Raw genomic sequence first — 24763 nt, 5'->3', positions numbered from 1 at the left:
CAAGGGGCAACGGGCAGGAGTTGGAACACAGGAAGTTACACCCAAACATGAGAAAAAACTTCTTTCCTGTGAGGGTGCCAGAGCAGTGGCACAGGCTGCCCAGGGAGGGTGTGGAGTCTCCTTCCCTGGAGACATTTAAAACCCGCCTGGATGCGTTCCTGTGCCCCCTGCTCTAGGTGTCCCTGCTCAAGCGCGGGGTTGGACAAGATGATCTCCAGAGGTCCCTTCCAACTCTTACCATTCTGTGATTCTGTGGAAAGGCTGCGGGAGCTGTGACTGTTTAGCAGAGAGAAGAGAAGACTCGTGGGGGGATCTCATCAGTGAGTACAAATAGCTGATGGGAGGACGGAGCCAGTCTCTTTGCAGTGGTGCAACTTAATAAACTTAAACACAGGAAAATGCCTGAACATCAGGAAACACTTTTTTACTGTGAGAGTGACTGAGTCACTAGCACAGGGTGCCCAGAAAGGTTGCGGAGTCTTCATCCTTGGAGATATTCAAAAGCTGTCTAGACACAGTCCTGGGCAACCGGCAGTGGTCCTGCCTGAGAAGGGGATTGGACCAGATGACATCCAGAAGTCCCTGCCAACCTCAGCCAATTTTTGATTCTGTGCCTGCACTCTGGCTCTAAAAACAAATCTAATTTGTACAAGAAGTGAAAGAAGACATCTTCATTCAGTCCTGGCTAAGCCAAGAATTAGTAGAAATAGTTTTCAGTTTGTGTATTCTAATACTTAAAGACTGCAGGAGGAAGAAGTACATTAATAAATCTAGTTCTCATCATTGGCAAGGATTGGGAGTTGGTAACTGAGTTGTAAGTAGAATTGTGACTTAAATATGACAGTCTCAATGTATGGATGCATATGGAATTTATTGGTTTCAATACTGTTCAGTTAGTGTGGGTATTATCTGCCAGAGATCAGGCATGTGGTACAATTTGAAATGGTAAAACTGAAGTCTGAAATTGTGTTACAGGCAAAACCAACTTTTAAGTGATACTTATTAATACTGCTATGTCAATTTAAAGTTCTGATCTGCAATTCTTTTTTTTTTTTTTTTAGTTTTGCATTGATAGTATCAGTCTTCATTGCTCTCACTCTGCAGAGCCAATACCAAGATCTTCCTGTCTCATGCAGTAATATTTATAAAGCTTTTATAACAGTGTCTTTGGGCAGGCTGGTTCCACCGATTCAAGCATGGTGGGAACCAGGAGATTTTAAAAAATTTTGACAAAATCTTTCTTTGTGACCTTTTTCCTCCCCTCAGATAAATCATTTAATCTTTCTTTGGCTCAGTTTTGCTGTCCCTAGAAAAAAATTACAACACAATATTGCTGCTGTAAAACTGCTCATGGTCTGCCAAAGTGCTTTGATGTACTGAGATTTAACGTACTGCAGAACTGCCTGCCTTATACAATGGCTGTGGGCTCCTGTGCCTGGGGACTGGCCTCTAGCGGCTCATCTTCAAACAGGAGAGAGCAGCCAGGCAGTAACAGCCCCTCTTGATCTCTCTGGAAAACATTACCCAGGTAAAATGTCCTCTGTGAACCCTGTCAGCTTGACTTTTATTAAGGTGATGATATAATTTGGATGCATCAAAGATGACCGATGTTCAGTCTTTAAAAGAGAGAGAGTTAATTGGTAGGTAGGATTTGTGGTTTTGAGGACATTCGTGATGTTTCATGATGCTGCTCATTCATGTTATTTCAGCCAAACTAGTAAAAGCTGCCTAGCACTTCTCTGTAAGACTTTACTACAAGGGACAGTGTCCTGCCAACTTTCAAAACCAATGGATGGCAACACTAGACTTGATAAAGAAATGTTGATTTAATGGCCTTCTAACTGCAAGTGGTCACACAGACATGGTGCATACCTCCACCATCCAGATTTGAGAATCCTCAGTAACCCTTGTAGTGAGGAGTCTCCATGGCTTTTTCAACTTGCTTATGATATAGAAGCATGTTGGTTTACTGGTTTAATCACATTGCTTTAACTTTGCAGCCCTGACTCAGGCTGCCTGCAAGGTGACTTTTCCGTGCCTTCAAGCTTGATGTGCATTTGCTGAACCCCCAGGACTAAGTGCTGAATGCCAAGCATTGGGCTTACAGGTGCTTACACTAGCATGATGATGCTCTTTGTGGCACTGTTTGTTTTTTTTTTTTGTCTTTGACTGCTACCCCTACTTTTCCTCAGTTCACACACCTCCTATTTTAATAGAACCACTATTGTTTCTTGCGTAACTTTTCTCCTCCTCTTGTCCCTACTTTTCCTGCTGGAAAGCCTGGCTTAGTGTTACGTATTGAATAATTCAGTGGCAGCTTGAAGTGGTTTCTGGAACAGGGATTATTACTGGGCATCCCTGATTCAGGTGTGCTGTAAAATAATGAGAAAATTCCAGTGAAAATAGCTGGGGTTTTGCATATATGAGATCAGAAGATTGGATACTAGAATAGTAATCATTTTACATATATTTAAATAATTTTTTGCCTTCTAGTCTTTAACAGAAATGTTTTCATATTTCAGATTTATTTGGAGCAACAGCATTTAAAATTAGGTGCTCTGTGGAAATGTACAGTACAATTTATTGTCCTTCCCACTTCATACCGAGTGCTAAATTCAATGAAATGTTAAAAAATTTTAAATATGTCTTATAGACTATTGCTAAAAATAGGATTAATAGCCACTGCCAATGTTTTTGTGTGTATGACAGAATAATTCAGTGTGGCTTGTTTAGATATTTTTTGAGCTTCCCCTCCTGCTAGTGATGGCAGATATGAATAATGTTTAGCTGTAAAGTAACTGGGGTGAGAAACTTCCAAATATCTCCCAGAAAGATGAAGTAGGATTAGTGTATAGTTCTGACCATATAAACAGTTTTACAAGTGTATTACTCTAAATCAAATTCAATGTGTTCATTTGTTTTCCCACTTTAAAGATCTTAGGTGCATAGCAGAAAAGAGAGAAGATGAGTTTTGTGCTGTAGCAACTGGAGGGCAGTGATGGGGGCCTGGAAAAAGGTCAGAGGCTGAGGCTGTAGCTCTGTTAAGCTGCACTCCTGCCCTTTCCCGTCCCTTCTTCCTGCATGCGGGAGTCTCCCAGTGCCATGGCTTGTGAGGTCAGCGACCTACATAGGATTCAGGTTTTAAAACTGCAATAAGTCTGCTCCTACAGGAGACCTGTGTTGCAATCTGTCTGGTGACGCAGTTATCTAGTTTGAATGTGTGCCAGTAATTATGAGGCAGCCAGGCACAGAGTCAGTGCCGAAGAAATGCTCCCGTGGTCCTTTTCAGGCTGTTTACAGCCACCAAAAGTTTCCATAGTTAGACAGTCAGCTTTATATAGGACAGAGATGCTGCTGTGTGTTTGCAAGCATTAGGGCAGTTTTATGATACTGCATAAATAATAACTGCACGCAAATGGAAATTTCAAAAAACCCAAAGCTCAGAGGAAATAGAAGATTGGCCCAGGAGCCTCTGCAGGTTCACTGATATAAGCAGGAGCTATGTGTCCAATTTGTATGCCCATAATTCATGGGGTGTCTCTACAAAGCAATTGTTCTGTCCATGCTTGGGTTGGAAAAATAATTTTGGAAAATATTTCAGAGAATTTCAAACCTAGATGGTGATCAGATTTTATCAAAGGCATGGATAGCCACACGCTGCACAGCTGGCAGAAGGTAATGGAGTTTGGATGAATGCTTGTGCTTAACCATTTTGCAATTGATTTTGGTTTATCATTTTCAGAATTCAGTAGAATATTTCATTCTCCAAATCTATTTTTAACACTTCCTAAAGTGTTTCAAAGGGCAGCTGGCTTCCCTGACTTGGTTTTAATTATGTCCACAAAACATTTATAACTTTAAACTATAGGAAAAACATTTACTTTAAAAAGACTTATTTTCCTCTTTCTAGGAAGCCTGTGCTAACTCCCTTCCCCCACAGGCTTACCAAGCAAGCTGTGTAAAGGGAAGTGGCTCCTGCGGCTGTAAAGAAAACAGTTGAACCAGACAAGCATTTGCTGAGAGCTTAACCTGGAGTTTGTGCCAGATTGAGTACACAAGCTGTACTGAGAGGCTTCTTTCATTCATCAGGCATCAAATTGTTTTCTTTTGTGACCACAGGCAGAGGGATGCTTGGAGTATGTCAGAAACCAGGAGTTAGACTGTATCTATCAGGTAGTTATGGCAGCGGGTGCTCTCCAAGGATGCTTAGTGTGGGAGAAACTGCATGCGGGGGAGGCAGGGTAAATTTCATTGCATTTAGCTGAAGCTGAACTCAGGGCTGATTTCCAGCCAGCAAGCATGAAGCTAGCATTTTACCTCCGCAGAGTGCTGCCATTGCAGCACTGGCTGTTTTTCATGATTAGCTAATAACTTTCTGCATTGCAGGTCTGCATGCATGCAGCTTCCTTGTCTGTATCATTACCTGTCATTAAAAAAAACACAACCAAAAGGCATGTTGAGAACTGCAGATATGAACACCTGTATTCCTCAATAGGGTAAGAAAAGTAAGAGTTCATACTGTTTTATGATTGATGTGGAGTTTGTACTATTTGTGAGGGAAAAACTACACTGAGGCTAGGAAACGAAAGACTTTTATACCCTCTCCCCATAAAGAGAAAATTTCAAAACTTATTTCCCATGAGACACACAATTCTGGAAAATAGCCTTCTTTTGAACTTTTAAAGTAGGAGCCAGCAGGGGCTTTTCTTGGGTAGCAAGGGAAGGCTTTGCAGGTTCCATAAGGTTCATTGTCCCCAGGCCATGTGATGAAGGGAAAGGTGGTATCTCTTGAGGGCAGACATTGTCTGAAAGAGCTTGGCTAGAGGTTTCCCCCTGCCTATTTCTGATGGTAAAAAACTTTCTATCATGAGGTTGTTGTGAAAGTCAAGCCCACCTCATGAGAGAAACCCCTTAACTTTTTTCCAGCAGTTCAGGAGAACACTGATAAGCATCTTATTATGTATTCTGACTGTGTCTAAACACCTGTGAAAAGCCAGATGAAAGGAAAATGAGTGTCACATCTCAAGATATTGTGATGCTGTAGTGTAGGTGTCCAAATCCTGCTGTGCCCAGACAACTATGCAATCAGGTATGGAAATTTTGGCCTATAAAATTGTGATTATGGAAGACTGTCCTCTGAAATTGTGAGGGAGAACTGGTGTGCTGCATCTGGATTTCAGAACTGTTGCAATAATAATAATTAAAAAAAAGCACACAGGCTGCAGCTTTCTTGTCCTAGCAGTTAATATTGCAGATTTTGGGAATGCTTTGTACTTCCAAATATTAAGCTACTGCTTCAGTTCTTATTGTGGATTTGGAGGTCTAACTTTAGGCATTCAAGTTTGGAGTTACTAAAGCAATGGAAATATGTTCTTCTGTGGGAAGGAAAAAAGTAACTATGGATAGGGCAGTTGTTTGATCTTACCGATGTAGATTTGCAGAAGAGGTAAGTCACCTTCAGGACCTAGATGAAAATGCAAGTAGTTGCGTAATTGAATATTAAAGCTTCTAGTACTTATCCTACAAATTCTCTTGCTAGTTGTGTTTTAATACTCCTAATATAAAATAACCCCATAATGAAATAATAGAATATAGAGATTAAGAGGATGAGGTATTAAACTGGTGCCCATTACTTTGTCTTCTTTTCATAGAATGTTTCCTGCCCTGATAAAGTAGTGAACAGTTTGTAAGTGAGCACAGCTTTTTAATTTTTGTATGCTGCTGTGAATTTGTGAGGTGAGTGTAGTTGCTACCCAAGGATGCAGTACTTACTGGAGGCTTAGGTATGAGGAACTAGGTCAGGTTACCCAGACCCTGAATGCTCAAGTAATTCATAATATAATCTTGTTAACCTGCAGTTATCGTATCTGAATGCCTTACACTTGGCACACACAAAAAAAAAAGGTGGTTTCTTCCAACACCTCAGCAGGTTCATTAGATTAGCTTATTATTCAGACTGAACATCACTTTTATAAAATAAGCTATTACATATTTACTGATTTGTTTGTTAATATGCCACAAAGTACTGTGATGAATCATTACAACTAATCTTACTTGCCAAAATATATTAGAGGTATATCTGTTGAAGCTATATTTTTTATGTTTTTATGTTCTATTTGCTTTCTTAGGAAATTGCTTTGTTTAATAAATCTGCAGGCTCTTCTCTTGTCATTAATTTGAAATAGATGTGGAAGGAAATTTTCTTTCAGGTATAATCCATTTTGCATAATTTTTTTTTTTAAATGGCCTTCAGTATAGCAAAGGGTATGTTAGGTGTTTTTCCATGAGTTTCACACCAATGTTTTGTGCATTAGTGTAATGGAAACTTGTTGCTTACTCAACTTTCGGACCACGTGTCAGTGGTTCCTTTACGAGTTGCAACATCAGGTTGGCTTCACTGTGTAGTAAAACTATTTGTAAAACCTGTACAGATATTAGCTGGTAGAGGCAAGCTGTCCTGGCCTGTTCAGTGCTGCAGAAAGAACAGCAGACGGGGGAAAAAGAGAACAGCTCCTTCTTAACAAGATCTTGTCTCAGCAAGGCAAATTAAAATAACCATGTCATTTATATGTGTCATTTCCTGTCACATGCTGCTCAACAGTGTATCTGTGACCAACCTCTCAATACTATGTCTTTTCAATACAATTTAGTCTTCTGCCCAATTTATTTGCTCTTACCAAACTGAAGCATATCTATGCTGCAGAATTAAAATGGTAAAATATGGACTGTGCTTTATGCTCATTATGAGTTACATCCTTCCATTTAAGGAGAAGTAGTAATAATCAGCAGGAATGGAAATAGAATTACAGTGCATTATGGTTCAGTGATGCAATACATTTTTACCTTGGAGCACCAGAGGATTAGTTATTATATACCCATCACTTAAAAGGAGGAAAAAGGATGTGTTCAGCTTATGGTGGTATGTGCCATTTCCTCAACTCTGTGTTCTCTTTGGAGGGAAAATATCTGAAGTGAATCTGGCATAACAGTACCAGCTTTTACAGTATGTGACTCAGGCAGGTAAGAGTTGAATATTATGCGACTCCATAGTTGTATGGATGTCAACAGCCATAGCATCAACATGTTGGAGGTACTTGTAAAGCAGTCTTGAGTATTGCAGATTTAAATTTGTAGCTTGAAGTCAGAATGTGATAATTGCTTTCTACTCCATTCTGCAATTTTGGTTAAAAATAAAATCTAAAATAAAATAAATAAAATTTTAAAATCTTATTTAAAATTCAATTACCATTATCTTTACTCTTTGGTTATTTGGTACTGTATTACAATTTGCTAAAAGCAGTTCAGGCAGCAGTCACCCTTACTGTTCAGAAAGTACAAACGAAGAATGACAGCAGGCTTGTGGCTTGTCAATTGTTCTTGTGTAAATAGGGATAATTGATTTATCTGTGATCACAGGTATCCCCTCTACCTGATTGTTGGTTTGTTGGATTAGGTGAGGTTTTTTTCTTCATATCTGTGGACATTTATTAATTTCTTATACTGATTATCTTAAATGCTGTCTCTTTCTTAGTTGCACAGCACCTTACACAATTAGTTTGAGTGGTGAAAAGAATGATGTAAGTCAGCAGCTTTCCAGTCTCTTGACATTTCATAAACCAGTGTTTTATGGATGTTAATTTCCATATGGAGTCAGAGCCTTGGAATTTGAGTTCCAGAGAGCCATGTTTTTCAATATTGGGAAATTATATTTTCTTCTTGCGAAAAAAGGTATCTTTGCTAGCTGTTTTTGTGGTGGCTGAAGGTTCATAAACTTCTTGTATGCTTTCCATTGCCATAGGGTCACATTACTCTTGGGAATAGAAGTTCCAGTGTGGGGAGAACAACTAGTGGTATTTGCTTATTTTTATTAAGTAAAAATGTATCCAGTCTCACTATGATATCAATAATTACACTAAAGGTCAGATTTTTCTCAGGTTAAAGTTCTTCTGCTCTGCATCTCTTACTTGGCTGTGGCATTTAGTGCTATTACAAGAACATATAGATAAAAGGTTTTTTTGTTTCACTTTGGAAATAAAATCTAAGCTGAAATATGCAAAATTTTCTCAGAGAGTTTCTTATCATAAAAAATTAACCCCCCCTTAGTGATTTGTTACAGTCTTACTTTATTTTTCATTTCATGTACTCTTTCCTGCAGATCTGGTGTGATAGTTGGCTAGTTTAATTACAGCCTCTCTGAAAAGATAAGTGTTTGTAGAATCTAAGTGCGTCATTTTGCTTTAGAGGGGACCATAGTGGGAAGAGGATGAAAGTAAAGTGTGTGCAAATTAGCAGTATAGATGTATTTGTGTGCACCCTTAAAATCTGCAGTTTTTCTGACAGAATGGCAGCTGCAAAGGTGCAAAATTCAGAGGATCCAAAGATGGTTTTAGAAGACTCATCGTTACTCAAACACAAAATAAGTAGACATGTAGCCAGTAGAATGTTTAAGGAAGATAAAGTAGAACAGCAGTTGCTGCTGGTTTGGTTCTTCTGGATGCTTAAATTTTGGGGTGTTTTTTCCCTCAAACAGTCTCAATAGCCCGCTTTCCTGTGTTAGCAGTACTTTTCTGATTAAATGGAATTTCAAAGACAAATGCCAGTTTCTTGATGCCAAAACTTGTCAGACAAAGGATTGCTTACAGTGGATCTCCCAGTTGACAGACCGGGGAGAAGAAAGGTTAGCTGCTGCAGTGTTCTTTTGGCTCTGTAAGCAGCAGAGTGCCCCAACTCTCGCTGGCTTGCAAATGTTAAAGCTATTCAGCACCTATAAAAAGTACTTAATGTCTCAGACCTAAGCTTGGGAACCGTTCAGCAGTGGCAGTATGTTACAGGCTTATTATTAGTATGTGGCTTAAAAATGCTAATATTGTGGGACTTTGATCCATTGTTGTCCTTACACAAGTGCTAGGTCTACAGGTATTCAAGTGTTTGACTAGTCTGGTTTATTAATTTCACACACAGCCAGGCTAAAGTAATCTTGTGCACCTCAAAAAGTTTTCCCAAGTCCTCTTGTGCAATCTTTCTTAATGTACGGCGATGCATTAAGGCCCAGTTTCTGAACCATGTTCTTTAGTATCCCCCCCACCCCGAGAAGACAGTTGGCTTTCTGACTAATAGTTTTCGATCAATGTGCTGTGTTCCACTGTGCTGGTATTCTCTAAAATCTGCATCCTCTAGAAATCAGCAGGAATGTTACTCAAGCTGGCTTCTTGAGCTTAGAACAAAAAAGCAGTCCAGAAAAATAAAGAATACTTTTTCTAGGGAAGCCGTAGTGTCTACAGTAATTTAATGTAGTCTTCAGCAGACATTTTATAGATTTGAAAATCCGCAGTTTTCCGGACAGCTTATAGAGGACCCTCACTACTGGGACCTGTGAACTCAAATGCATTTGTTCTTTCCTACCCATTCGATCTCTGTTCCATCCATTTTATGTGCCTTGCCCGTGGTGATTCTGTTTTGTGTTTAGTGTTCTGCTGAAGAGTGAGTGAGCTGAGACCTGTCACCTAAGTTTGGGTGTCTTTGCTAGTAACATGAGTGTCTAATTGCACTTCTTTTTAATGACTGGGAGTTTCTTTTGACACTAGGTGATGCAGATGTATCTCCCATTCTGTGGGATTGCCATATCCAACGCCCAGCTATTTGCAGCTTCAAGGAAGGAATATGACAGAAGCAGGGTAAGTAAAAAATGTATATTGGACTAATATCTAACCTTCATCTTTTGTTCCTTCAGATTCCAGCTATGCATATGTGTTTGCTAACTAGACGGTTTTAACTGTGTTTTATTTAAAAAAATACATTTTCAGCAGATTACTATCTTGACTGAGGCAGCAAGCAGAGAGCGTGGGAGGGAAACATGCTTGTGGTGGTGGCTGTTGTTTCCTCATGTCAGTTCCATGTTTTGTAGTGCTGAAACAATCGTGTTTGTGACACAGACAGTGCAGGAGAGCGTTACTTTGGCAGAGATTCAAACTCTCATAAAATTCCAATAATATCAAACCGTTGCCATCCTGAATTCGTAATATTTAATTCGTGTGCAAATAATGTGGATATCTCTTTATAAAAGTAAGCAAGAAAAAAAAATCGTGTATGTGAAGGGTTTTGACAGCATGTGTCTGCATAGATACATTATTCACATTACTCATAATTGCTGATGTCATGCATTAGTTGGGACAGAAGCTCCAAAGAAGTGAAAATAATGCTGAGCTCACATAATTTACTTCTCAGGGAGGTCTTTTTTTTTAAAGAAATAAAATGGTATTTTTGAGGGGTTTTTATAATTGTTGGATTTTTTGTGTGTGTTGTTTAAAATCATCTTGCATGCAATGATGGAAAATGACACTTACGTTATCATGGATCACAGCTCCAAAGCTTCAGTGGAAATACCACTGGTAGTGCTGAACCTACTCTTGCTTCACAAAGCAGGGGAAACTACAGTGGGGTGGGTCTCTGTACTGAGCACTGACATTTGTATATTCAGGATTTTGGTGCTTTCCACGTATGGAAACTAATGCTTTCCACTAATTTGAAAACTAAGAATAGCCCTTTCTAATGGTGTATATATTTAAGGGTCATAAAGCATCTGAGCTTGTCTTCTGTCCAGGTCTGACTATAGGCCACTATATTTTGCGGTGGAGATGTGGAGGAGACTTGGGGAGCGGGAGGAAAGAATTTTCTGCCAAAGATTTTTTTCTTCATTTGATGTTCAAATAAAATTATTGAGTACATAGAGACTTAAAATTTGCTGCAGATTCCCAGCCTGCAGGGAACAATGACAGACTTTTGAGGAGTCAGCGTTTAATAGTCTGAGGGAGGCATTCAGCAGAAAAGTATTAGGGACATTCTTATTCTTCATTAGAAAATGGTAAATTCTGGTGGTTGGGCATGTCAGGAAATTGGATTAGAGATACAGCTTCTTTGTTTCTTGTTGCCACTTCAGCCATGCCAGCCATAACAAATATCATTGCCATTTGACAGCTACATGGTGGCCTGTACTGAATTGCATTTCTGACCTGTTGGTGGTCTTTAGCTTTGCCTAGTCCATGGTTGAAATTCATCGGCAAGTAAGACGTGATGGACAAGCCCATACTTTGCCTTCCCTATCAAACTGGACCCCAATGGTGGCAACTTCCAGTGACTGTGACCAACATTTTGCTGATAATCACTGTGTTAGGAGAGCTAAGACCGCTAATGCTTATGTGCTTACCTATATGGATGTTTTTTAGTGTCAGTGCCCTAAACCAGAATAAAGGAAAAAGCATACTTCTTTGGTAAGAAAGAACATGGCCTATTATTTTTAAAGTTGATGAAATGAGAGGGGAAGCCCTTCATTTTAAAACATTGTATTTTACAGACATGTTGTTAGTTGTAAATACTGGATCAGAGAGCTATTGGAATATGGAAGTATTGCTGTGTTGGTTTTTTTTTCCTTTCCAGCTTTGAACATGCAAAATGGGTAATAAATGAATAAAATGGAGTTTAAATGCACCATCAAATTCAGTATAGCAAATCAAGTAACTCAATCCATACTGCATACTTGGACAGTTGCATTACAGCCATTGTTTCATTTTTGGACCACAGTGAAATAGTTTGAAAGATTCCCATTGTTTGCTAGGAGTTGGATTGTGCCCAGCTGCAAGCTAAGAAATACTTAAATTCTTTCTTTCTTTCTTCAGATACCCCCACCCTAATTCTGTTGCCATAATCATCAAGAACTCTATTTGAATGAAGATTTCAATGGATCACTCATATAAAAATCAATCCCAGAGATTATGCTTCCTATGCAATGCTTCATGTATTTATTAGTTGTACAACCAATACGAGAGTTTTCTGTCCTTGTATGCAGGCTTTACTGGAAGTAGTGAATGACCTTTTTGAGGAACAAACTGACTTAGAGAAAATTGTCAAGAAAATTATGCATCGGGCCCAGACTCTGCTGAAGTGTGAACGGTGCTCAGTATTACTTCTGGAAGATATCGAATCACCTGTAAGTATGGCTTCACATTCTGTAGAAAGGCTAATATTTGAGTGGTGGAGCAGCTGCTTTAATTGTGGTGAAGCTGTTTCATATCATGTGTAAGTACTGAACAGCAAGTATTCTTCCAGTATGTCATTCTTAAATGTACGTTAGGTACAGGTTGAATCTTTATCAAGACTACTGTTGTGGTTTAACCCCAGTAGGCAGCTAAGCCCCACACAGCTGCTCACTCATTTTCCCACCGAGTGGGTTGGGGAAGGGAATTGGAAGGGCAAGTGTGAAAACTTGCGAGTTGAGATGAAGACAGTGTAGTAGGTAAAGCAAAACCTGTGTGCACAACTATAGCAAAATAAGGTATTCGTACACTATTTCCATCAGCAGGCAGGTGTTCTGTCATTTCCAGGAAAGCAGGGCTTCATCACATGTAATGGTTACTTGGGAAGACAAATGCCATAACTCTGAAAGTGCCCCCCTTCCTCCTCCTCCTCCCTGCAGCTTTTGTCATTGAGCATGATGTCATATGGTATGGAATATCCCTTTGGTCAGTTGGGGTCAGCTGTCTGGCTGTGTCCCCTCCCAATCTTTTGGGCACTCCCCATTCACTGGGGCAGCAGAGTGAGAAAGAGAGAAGGCTTTGACACTGTGTAAGTACCATTCAGCAATAATGAAAACATCCCTGTGTTATCAATGCTGTTTTAATCACAAATCTAAAACACATCACCATACAAGCCACTAGAAGAAAATTAACTGTATCCCAGCCAAAACCAGTATAGCCACTTTTTCAAATGGAAACTGAAAGGTACATTCACGATTCCTTCTGGTCATTTGAGGACATATAATGGGATGTCTGTAAGTTGCTGATGGTTCTAACTATCAGTGGTATGATCCAGCTTGATATGCTGCGATTCTCAGTTGTCTGTGTGATGGAATTAGTGTTTACTACAGAGCAGCTAGGACAGCTTAACTGAGAAGCAAGGTGCTCCTGTGGTCTGCTTAAAAAAGAAAAATTACCTCATTTGTTATCAAATATTTATTTGCTCAGTTCCTTTCTTTCATGCTATAGCCACTAGAAGGAAAGAAAATTCCTGTCTATAGGTTCATTTACATTTACCTGGAATTTATGACCTTGCTAGTATTTTCAGGCTAATGACTTATCAAATGAGTGGTTCTTGCAAGCACTTTCAGAAACAGAAACAATTGCATCATCAGCCAAATCTTTTAATGCTCATTTTTAGAAGTAACCTTTTCTGCATACATTCCAATAAATAATTGTCAGACATCTTTGTTGATATTTCTACAGTGTTCATACTTTTGCATCTGTTATTGTTGTTTAACTGTAGCAAACAGAAATACTTATGTAGTTTCTATTCTAGTACATAACATGTTACATCTTTAATAAGACTACTGGTCCCTCAGAAATAACAGATAAAAATAAACTCATTAAGACTTTAACTGACCATCCTGTGTATTCAGCAACTCAGTGGGCTTTACAGCAATCTAATCGGTGTCTTCACAGTAGTCAGCTTCTGCACTTCTCAGATTATTTTTTTTTTTGTGAAATCCAGTATTTGGCTGTGGAAAAACAGCCAAGACAGTGAGGGCTGAACTTGCAACACCGGGATTTTTCTCAGCTGCTTTTGGTGGCTAGGGCTCCATGGGATTTGTTCCTTCCTGAAAGTTTTCCACTCACTTTAGCTGTTGGCAGGGGTATGTTTGGGAGTAGCTATGTTTGCACATTTTAACAAGTTTCTTTAATACTTTGCAAAATAAATAATAAGAACCAGTCTTAGTTCCTAGGTGATGAAAATGCTGTGAAAAGATAACCCTCTTGTTCTTTTGGCCTAGTAATTTTTTCCTGAGGTAACAAAATCCATTGGAAAAGACACATTTGCATACAAATGTCTAGATAGTCACGTACTTGTTCTTGTGATAGGAAGAAGCTTTTGCATTGAGCAGGTGAAGTGAAAATATGACTTTCAGCATTACCAAAGTAAGCTTGTTTGAAATTGCTCTGTCCACTTGACCAAGGAATAATTATTTCATTGCAGAGCTCTATTAAGTTGAACAGATGGACATAAGCTATATGAAAGTATTTGTCAAGAGTTGGATTTCATGCATAGTTTTGACAGGGGGTTTCACTGGAACTTTGTAGTACTGCCATTCATAGGATATGAGAGCCTCTTTAAAATTGTTTAACATTTTTATGACTTTTTATTAGTAGTAAAATAAGTGACTGTCTTTACATTGGTAGCTCCTTTCAGTGTTTTCAGGCTATTCAAAACAAACTATCTTCCTTTCTACTGATTTGAGAAGTAGTTGAAGGATAAAAATGTTTCTTGTAATATCATTTTTTTTTCTATCTAAGTATCTCTGGATTCACTGACACTCTGTAATTGATTATTTGTTGCTGGACTGTGACAAGTCTAAATGATTGGCAGAGCCAGAATCATAACTTTCTGTGTATGGCAGAAAAAAACCATTATTTTCTTTCCTGGAGGAAAGATATTATTCTAATTTCATTTAAAATAATAGAAATTAAGTACTTTCAGTGGAGTGTGCTCTAAATTACACTAGCTTTCATAAAAGTGAGATCGAGGTTTGTATTCCGTTTATATATTCTCTGTTATAGAATTTTAATGTTTCTAGTTTATTTTCTCTTTCTAGACCCCCCACACTGATTTTATAATTACAAGATACGGTTCTACTACATTCTTATGAAATGCCACTATGTTTGCAAGTATCATATGATTTTTATTTTTCACAGAACAGTACATTGTGTGAGTAGCAGGCTGTGGGTGGCATTGTTCACTTCATTTTTCTGCTTTTCGTACTATTTCTACCTTTGAGTGCAGAGGGGTTTTTTTCCAAACCACAGGCAATCGGTTCTCATTCCTCTAGAACAAATTATGAAATGTGGACAGCCAAGGTATTCAGTTAAGCCTAAACTTTTTCTAAACAGTCATAAATCTTAGGTTAATTTGGAGTAGGAGAATAGCATCTTGCCATCTACTTGGTGAGTTTTACAAGTGGCAAAACAGTTATTTTCCTGATTTCCCCCTATTTTGGAGGGTTAACCTATATATTAAAATAGATCTCCATAGAGTAACTCAAAGTTAAGTTGTGTCTAAAATACTGTCATTTGTACATTGTGTGAAAAGCTTGTGCAATACAGAACTGAAGTGGAAGACGGGGACTCATACTAGCATTCAAAAACTTTCCCTATGGTCTATGTCACATTAGCCAATCTTAAACTGTTTCACTTATGTGCTGTTGGCAATTATGTTCAAGGAAAATTGATTGCAACTAGTAGTGCAAATGGGTCTTTCTGTTTATTTTCCTGTATTTAAAAAAAGTGAAGTTTAGGTAAAGCTCCATAATTCATGTACCAAAGTCCTTTGAAGGGAAGCATATACTGTTGCAGAAAATAGTTTCATGAAGGAATCTAAAGATATAATTTAATTTGATATTGTTTGTTAGTGAGCTGTGCACCATGTCCATTTTGAACATGAATTCTCCATTGGGAGATTACAGATTGAATTTTGGATGAAAAGATGTTTTAAATATAGGAACCTTACAATACTATTTTCTTACATATTTATTCATCTTAATAGCAATTTTAAGTTACTTTTTTTTTGTGACAGGTGGTGAAATTTACAAAATCCTTTGAGTTGTTATCTCCAAAATGCAGTGCCGATACTGACAACAGGTTAGTGCTCATGTCTTCTGTGGTAATGGATTACTTTATTTTTCACATGGTTCTAAATTTGCTTGATCGTAGTTTTATTTTCTTATGAAACTTTGGGTAGATTTTATTGAAGAGTGTGAGCCTCCAGTTTTTACTCAGACAAGACTGCTGCTTGCTTCAGATGGAGACTTGCCTAAATAAATACATGTGCCTATATTTTTTTATATATATGTGTGTGTGTGTGTGTGTGTGTGTGTACACATATAGATGTGTGCTAACACTGTTTCAGTGACTTAAAGAAGAAACCAGGAAATAACTTACGACTTTTTATTGAACTCATAGAGAACACACCAATATTGTTTTGCATAGTTAATACTGGAGTAAAAGTTATGAAGTTATTTTAGATTGTTTGTGGATGTCTTGCAAAATGCCTTCTTACAGTTGTGTTGAAAGGCTTCCAGTAAAATTATATTTCTGCTCTTGTCGTCAAGTTGGAAAGCCTAAAAACCTCAGAGAACATGTATTTCCTGGAAATTGTGTTCCTGTGACTAAATCTTGTTTGGGACCCCAGTCAAAATAGGAGTATGTGTTTTGCTTAATAGGATCTCTATTTAAATGTTGATAAAGTGCTAACTGCAATTAGTAAGAGAGAGAGTTTTTTGTCCTTGTGGGGTTACTATATTAATTCCTACGAGATAATACAACTGGTAACAGTTTACATAAAATGTCCTAATACCAAATGAGTGGATGAAGATTCAGGGCTATTGTGAGAAGGTTTCTCCCATCTTTTAGGGCGCAGACTCAGTGATTATCAAATCAGTTCATACTGATTCTGAATTAGAATTTTCCATGTCAACTGGCTACCATAATGATAAACTTAGCCTTCTGCATACTAGCTTAGAAAGTGAAGATTACTTTGTGCTTTGTCATATTTAAGCCCTTTAAGCATTTTTTTAAAATATTTTTGGGTAATCTGCCTTCTTTCATGCTTTATTTCTTCACCTCCAGTGTGGTAAGAAGCTACCACTTCATTAAGGTGAATGTGCACATTGTACTCCAGATTACAACAGGTCGTAATTCGTAATGCTTTTCATAGATTGATCTCACAGCATTACAAAAATGGGTAGTGTTGTTTTTAAGATGTGCGAGCTGACAGCGGAATCCAGGGCCACACAAAAAGACGGGTAGAAGCTAGATCTCTTCCATGCCCTATCCACTTGTTGAGAGATGCGAATGGTGAGACAAATGGGATAGGAAAGCAAGTGCTAAAATATAGCAAGGTTTAAATATGAATAAATAATCTGCCAGTTATTCTGGGAATCACAAGTTACTACTTTTGACAAAGATCTTCAGAGTAGCAGTTGGTCTTTCCTGGGTCAATTAGATTTGTGAAAATACATTCCTTTTGTTCAGGGACAGGGGTATGAATCAAGGGATGTGGTTGTTATTCCTGGCTTTTTTTTCAAACTTGATCTGTAGCCAGATTAGTCAAAACAATGTAGAGTAGTGTCAAGATAACCAAGCTGGCTCATTTCTTGTTACCATAGTTATATTAGCATGTTACCAAAAAGCAATTTGTAGTAGCCTGCTCTGCATGTAGTCAAGTCAAGATTTTTTAAACCTTAGTCTGAGACATGAATAAACACATGCAACCTGGTAGCTAGTCTTTAAAAGAGTTATAAAGGTATATTTCTGTGCATCTTAATATAAAGATTTATTGCTTTTTCCTTCATTTTTCATCTAGTGGAAAGTGAAGTTGGTTTTACAAAGACCAAGGTTAGACTGGCAGATATGATGTCACATTTGGATCTAGCACAGGCACAGCTTGAGTTATTGGCACTATAGAGGGAAAATAAAGGTTATTTAGGATACAGAACAATGCTGTGAGCCCTTGACATTTGAGCATTTTTCTAGTGAGTTTTGCCCTTTTCATTCTACATTCTGCAGCCCTGATGCTTTACTGATGTGAAGTCATGAGAGGTTTCATGTGGAAAAAAAGGCAAGCTGAGTTTCTTCATCATCACACCAGTGAAGATAAATATTATTTATTTGAAATTTTAGTGGAAATCCAAAGATATTATAAGCAGAGAACAGTTCTAGTAATGTTTTATCTGAAAGAGAGAGAAGCTCCAAGGACAATATAACTTTTTATGTTTTAACATGCTTTCTCACAGTTTTAGAAGAAATCGGCTTTTCTTTTGACCTTCTTACATCTGGCTAATAGCAGTTCACCTGTTTAGTCCCTAAATATTATAATGAATACTCATTTCTTTTTTCTTTACTTTTCTTTAGTTGTAAAGAAATACTTGCAAGACCACACTTGGATTTATCTGTTCAGTTTGCAATTTTCCAGCACACACCATGATGAAGTTTGTTTATTATCCGTAATGGCACTCTCCCTTTTGCCAATCATTTTGTTCTTGAAGTATAGGCTTGCCAAGTCTCCTAAATTTTCTCTCCCTTTGAAAAAAAGATTACATAAATCTTAGAAGCCTTGTGGGTTCAGTTCTGATGTATTCTGTATGAAGATGACCCTGAGGGAGGTGCTGTGGTCTGTCTTTCTTGCACTGAAGTAGTCATCTTGGCACATGATGTAGCTGAGATTACAGCTCTCTAACTAGAGTACCAGTGGTAGTGGAAAGGTCAGCTGCCTGGGCCAGAGTACGGGTTGTGTGGGAGAACATACCTGTGCACCCTCCCAGTTGGGCTGGTACAGAGAAGGTGCTGAAATCCCCAATGTCACTGTTTCACCACTACTGTCCCTGGGGTGATGTGCATTCAGGTGTCACCCCGTTCTTTGCAGTGTTTTTATGCTTCTTAAGGCATCTTTCTGCCTTTCCAGTCCTAGGGCCTGGAAGGGTTCATGTCACTGTTTAGAGAGGATTAAAGGTACCCATGATTTTGGCTGTGCCACTTCCCTACTGTACTTTCTGCTATCCCTGTCAGGGAGGCTTTGGGGAAGATAGCAAAGCAAGCAGGTGGATAAGGGGAGCCTGCAGCACTGCTCGGTGCTTTCTGATCCGGGTTTACTCTCCTGCCTGGCATGCAGCACTCCTACTAGTGCATGGCCAAGACAGGGAGATGGTGGCATGCAGCTGCCTGTATCAGTCCAGCAGGACTCACTCACGGTTTTCCACAGTTTGGAGAAAATTGTTGCTTGTGATTTTCAGAGCAGCTTCTGAGTCTTCTGAGCTGCTGAGGATGGAGAGAGCACCAGCTGGCTGTGATTTGCATCAGAATTAAGCATTGATATTTCCTCCTAGTGAAAGTTGAGTGCCTCTCATCTAGAGCATTAGTTGTAAAGCACTTGCCAGGAATGGAGACAACATAGTAGAAGATACTTTTAAAACGTCTTCCTGAATTATATCTTGTTTCTTTTACTTGAATTCATTTGCTGCTTAAAATGCTTGACACTCATAATTTAGTTCCAGTTTAAAGTGTCTTATATTATAATGGTAATATCATCTAGATTTTTAAGGTATGAACTGGGGGAGCTATGCATTTGAAATTAGATTCTTATCCTTAAAGATTTTTTTTGCTTCTCAACTATTGATGTCCTGAAATAAATTTTAAATTATAAATGTGAATTTTCTACTTAGCTCAAAACACATTATAATTTTGTAAAGGTTCCTGTCAAAGTATACACGTAACATTAGTAACTCAAAATTCTTATAACTCAAAATTCTTATCCCAAATGAAAGTTGATACACTTAAATTTATTTGTGTAAAGTATTATTATCTTTATTTATAGTCTTTTAAGAATATTGAGCTTTCTTTCAAATGAGTGACTTAGTTGAATTAGTCTCCAGAAAATCAATGTGGCCAAGAAAAATCAACCCTTTCACTTTGAGTCTTCCAAGCATTTTACTGTGCCTCCTTCTTTCATTCATCTGCATTACTTTGAAACTTCAAGCTATTGTAGTCTTTTCCATGGCTGCTCAGAGTCACTTTTTTCTAAGTAATGTTTCTTGGGTGTTGAAAATTGATCAGTTTTCTTCTCAAAGTCAAGACAACATGCATTTATTTATTTGCACATGATGAGCTACTCCTTGACAATGTCAAAAACCTGTCTGCAATATGTCAGTGAGAACTTTCCCACTGGTTAGATGAGGTATAAGGTGAGGACTTTAAGATCTGTGTAGACATTGTGTTTTCTGGGGAAGCTGTGGTGGAGTGTGGTGAGTTGAGCCCATCATTTAGTGTCTTATGCTCATTTACTGACAGTTATCCAGCCCCTCAGTAGTTGTGGCAGAAACTCAGCCAGGAAAAAGGAAAAAAGAAAAAAAAAAAAAAAAAGAAACATTCATGTACTGTATGTCTACTTGGATCCACCTGCTGCAACACACTTACACTATTGATTTTAAGACTTATTTCATGATTCCTTCTTCAGCCACTCAGGCCTGGCTTTTTAGACTAAAATTTAAAAAATGGCATTTCCCTTGACAGGAAAATTATCGGAAGCGTAAATTCAAAATGCCTCAAATTATTACACTAATTTGAAAAATTATAATCTTAAAATTATATACTTTCAGGTAGCTATACAGAAAATGTTATTTAGAACTGGTTGCTTTTTATGAGCCGGCATGTATCCAACAGGAACTTGGAACATAATCCCACTCTTGAGTCATATGTAAATGCATTTCATTATTAAATGCTGTATTTACTTTACTTGGGAGACCAATGCTGTATTCAATAGAAAGAATTGTGTAAAGGAGAGAATTTTTAATGTACTATTTCAATAAATAGCAAATTTTCGTTCCATAGATAACACTTAGTAACTATTAACAACTGTGAATGGTTCTGCTGTTCCTGTGAATATGCCTGTTGTATGACATGCTGGACCTTCAAACAACGTTGCTTGAATTTTTTCTTCCCTTGTTATGCCTTTTGATAGTTTCAAAGACAGTGTGGAGAAATCATCATCTTATTCCGACTGGCTAATAAATAATAGCATTGCTGAACTCGTAGCTTCCACGGGTCTCCCGGTCAACATCAGTGATGCCTATCAGGATCCTCGCTTTGATGCTGAAGTAAGAGAGTTTTAGAAATATAAAGATACATCACATTTTTGACATTGCAACTAACATAACACAATTTTATCATTATATCCAAGTGGCTTTAAAAGTGAATATTTATTTTGAATTATTTTTTCTATCCACTATGTCCTCCTCCTAATCTGCTGGTGTTGACATGGCTTTGCACAGTAAACACAGGTCACTAAAGTAGTGTATGATTTTAGGCAGTTACTTAGTCTGCCCGTGGTTCATTTTTTTCTATTTATAAGTGATACCTTCCTCTATCAAGTGCTTTGATATTTATGCAAACTTATTTTTGTTGCTAAAAATTCCCTGTTGGTGTTCAGCGTTAGGAGCACCGTCGTCGTTAGCTGTTGGGGTGACTGGGACTATATGCACACAGAGTGTAAACAGAACCAGTATCTAGAGAGAGAAATGTTGTTTGTCATCTAACTTAGCCAACTAACCTTTTAATTGCACAAATAAAATATACACATTGATTAGTTATTTCTGCAAGATGCATATCACTCCTAATAAAAGTTGTTTGTGTATCCTAAGATATTCATTCCAGTCTCAGTTACGAAGGTGTAGGTACAGATAAAAATGTGTATGTATGCTTAACACCTAAATAAATGTTAGAAGCGTATGGAAAGACAAAATCTTCACTGAATTCTACCCAGTAAAACAGTATTACTATGGGGGACTTGGCCAGCAGTTGGGGCCTGCTGTAAAAGTACACAAGAAAACTGTGTTGATGCAAACTTGTTCAGAATTCCAAAATGTACAATTAATGTCTGGGGTCTATTTCTTGCCAAAGAGATATGCTAAAATAAAGCATGCCAATCCTTGATATGTTTTCAGTTGTACTTTTAAGTATATATACATTTATATACATATATATACACATATACATATATATACACACATATATATACACACACATATACAGTATACATATACATATACATATACATATACATATACATATACATATACATATACAGTATATACTTTTAAGATATCATGTCCTGAATAATTCAGCTATATCTTATTTATTTCACAGTTAGTACTTTCCAAGTTAGAGGCACTGCGCAATTTATATAGAGAAAAAGAAAACAATACAAAGGGCAGTAATTATTTTCTGTTGGTGGGTTCCTATGGAAATATAATTCTTAAATTCAGTTGTTACGATCAATTACTTCTACAGATCAAGTGTAGTAAGAGGAACATTATATCCCTTATGACTTAGAATCAAACATACGTTTGTAGTTATGGTCAGATATTCTGTTCTCTGCTTCTATCAAAAACACTCTCTTTTTTTCTCCCAGAACACAAGCTGTCATTTTCAAGTGTTGATGCTCAATTTTCAACTCATTCACCAGGAATTTAATGCTGAAGTATTTTCACTGAGTTCATTTTAAGATACACATCTAAGGCAATTGTTCCCCCACTCCTATGGATTTTAGGTAGCGCTCCATACTGATTTCAGCGATGAGTACTGAGTATGTGCAAACAAACACTACTCTAGTAAAACCTGAGTTATATCTTCTACTAGCTAGGAGATCACAGTGGTCCCATCCTGCCTCCAGTATATGAATTATTTGCTGATCTTTCTTCTATTACAGATTGCCTGTAGCTCTGGCAGTTTTAGTAAGAAAACATCTCCTGATCTCCTGTGAGTGGGCTCATCCCCCTCTCTAATCTCTTTGAAAAAACATTTTATTTTCTTCAGATTTTGCAGCAATGACCCTAAAATAAAGCTTATTAACCACAGAAGAGAGAGAATCAGTGACACATAATAAATTGCAAAGTTTTATACTATGTTAGATAGAAAACAATAAAAGAGGCAGAAAATTGTCTTCAGAACTACAGGACCAATAAAACCTACACAGAGAATCTCAAATCTTGGTTTTGACCTCATCCTTCCATTTCTTCCTAGCTTGTACTTCTGCACAATTACCTACTTAATCTTGCCTTTCTTCTGAAAACTAGCATTTTCTGTAAGCCCCCTTTTATAGCTGCTTTGCTAAATCAAATTTCAGTTTGACAATTGGGAAGAGTATTTCTAAGGCACACTTATTCAGTGGAGGTTGTCTCTTGTAATCTAAGAATTGTCTGGTCATTGCCTTAATTGCACTTTGTCTTTCATTCCAAATGAAAGGCAAATAGTGTAAGCTTTCTGTGGCAAAGATGGTGATGTTCGTATTTTCTTCGGCAATTTTTAGAATAATCTGTGTGACTTTTGGTTAATCTTACAGTGAATGACGTTTCCGCAGAAATTTTCTGTGAGTGAGAGCTGATCCATATGGAATGACATTTGTAGATGTAAACTTACTCCTTGACATTTCTATTACTAGAATGTAAAAGGCTGCAGATGACACCTACCGCTAATGGAAGCTCTCATTTCTATGTTTTAGGCTGACCAGATTTCTGGCTTTCACATAAGGTCTGTTCTATGTGTTCCTATATGGAACAGCAACCACCAAATAATCGGTAAGACCTCCCTCATAGCTGCATCATTTTTGTGCTAATGTAAATTTAATTCTATCTTTTTAATCCTACATTCCTTTTTTCTTCTTTTTCCCAGCTGAATAGTGTTAAGAAGTTACGGTACCTAGGATGCATGCTAAGTATCCAAGAAGGGATGTTTTGGCTTGGATACTGTATGGACTTTTTCAGCTTTTCCATTGTGTCATTGTTAAGTTATATATTGTATTGAAACTTGAAGACTAATGAGATGAAAACAGAAATTTTAACAATATTAGTGAAAAAATGTTTTGATATGCTTTGATACTTTTCTTGGTTCTCCCTTTTTTGTACACAACTCAGGCAACTGTTTCTGCAGTCCAGCAAAGTGATCATTTCCCTATTTAATGATAAACTGCACAGTCAGGGAGGACTTACCGGAGAGGCTGTGGCAGCTTCGGAGTTGTCTGTGGCAGTGATGTGTGCTGGATCAGGACATGACAGAGTTGTATTGCTTGTTTGATAGGATGCCTCTCAGCTGTGATACACCTGCAATTGGCCCCACATTATTGCCTGCTTTTGGCACAAAAAGGAGAGACATTTGTAAATAACAGTGCCAGGTTCCTCTGTAACTTTCCGCAGAAGAATTCAAGTCAAAGCAATAGCAATTTAAAGCAGCAGGGCAAGACTTGCTTCCCTGTGTGTTGTGGCTGTCAGTGAGAGCTGAGATCAGTAGTGGATTGCTGAAGGCACTCAGCGCCATGCAGGATCAGGATCTTTGAGCTTATTCAGCAGAGGTGATGTGGGAATTGTGTTTTTAAAATATGGCTTATTGTTGTGAAGTGCGTATTACCTTGAAGAATTAGAAGCTGAACCCTTGACTGCTGGTAGCTCTTACAGTATTTTTCTAAGGCCATATTGTAGCTAAGTGAAATAGAAATGCAGCAGAACTCAGAGCCAAGAGCTTTGTACACTTTTTCAAGTGGCTTAAAGAAATTACATTTTTTTCATTGGTTCAATAAACTTATGGACAGTAAGGAGAAAAAACGGACTTATATACCCAGATGATGCTACATCAACTAAGATGTTAGGAATGAAGGTACTGATTGAGCAAATTATATTAGTAACTCCATATTGCTATGACAGCTTACATGATTGCTGTTAGCAAAGTGCCCAAGTTCTTTCCCAAAGAGAGCTTTAACCTTTTGTGAAAAGTGTTGCGAGTAACACTTAGATTTGCAATATTATACTTGGAGAATAAAGAACAACAGTTGAAAGTAATAAACTGAGTCCTGGTATCAAATCAATTGGACTTTCACATGTTTACATCTGTTTAATAATTTCAGAATAAATATTTGCAGTTTTGCTTTTCAGTTTGAAAGATGTATTTTAAATATTACCAATGAATAAAATATTCTGCATTGTGAATTAATGAATTAAGATTATAATTCATATTAACTCTTTCTAAAGGGGTAGCTCAAGTGTTGAACAGGCTTGATGGGAAGCCCTTTGACGATGCCGACCAGCGACTGTTTGAAGTAAGAGGAATTCAGTTTTGTAGCAATAACATCCTTTTTCATCAGGATTTGGTATTCCTGGGTAATGCTGCTTCAGCCTGCCCTA

General features: G+C 37.7%; 1 protein-coding gene across 1 annotated transcript in view; it reads left to right on the top strand.

The window, feature by feature from the left end:
* PDE11A (phosphodiesterase 11A) overlaps positions 1–24763 on the top strand; it is a 146950-nt gene that overhangs the window by 57418 nt on the left and 64769 nt on the right. Inside the window, exons 3-8 of the mRNA XM_075093583.1 lie at positions 9585–9674; positions 11843–11983; positions 15616–15680; positions 20554–20689; positions 23092–23167; positions 24611–24678. Of these exons, the coding sequence (XP_074949684.1) occupies positions 9585–9674; positions 11843–11983; positions 15616–15680; positions 20554–20689; positions 23092–23167; positions 24611–24678 (576 nt within the window). The remainder of the gene's footprint in view (positions 1–9584; positions 9675–11842; positions 11984–15615; positions 15681–20553; positions 20690–23091; positions 23168–24610; positions 24679–24763) is intronic.

Source organism: Phalacrocorax aristotelis, chromosome 5 (assembly GCF_949628215.1).
Source record: "Phalacrocorax aristotelis chromosome 5, bGulAri2.1, whole genome shotgun sequence".
In the NCBI taxonomy this organism is placed as follows: domain Eukaryota; kingdom Metazoa; phylum Chordata; class Aves; order Suliformes; family Phalacrocoracidae; genus Phalacrocorax; species Phalacrocorax aristotelis.
The sequence above is the reverse complement of the archived record's forward strand: the minus strand, read 5'-3'. Positions and strand labels throughout refer to the sequence as shown.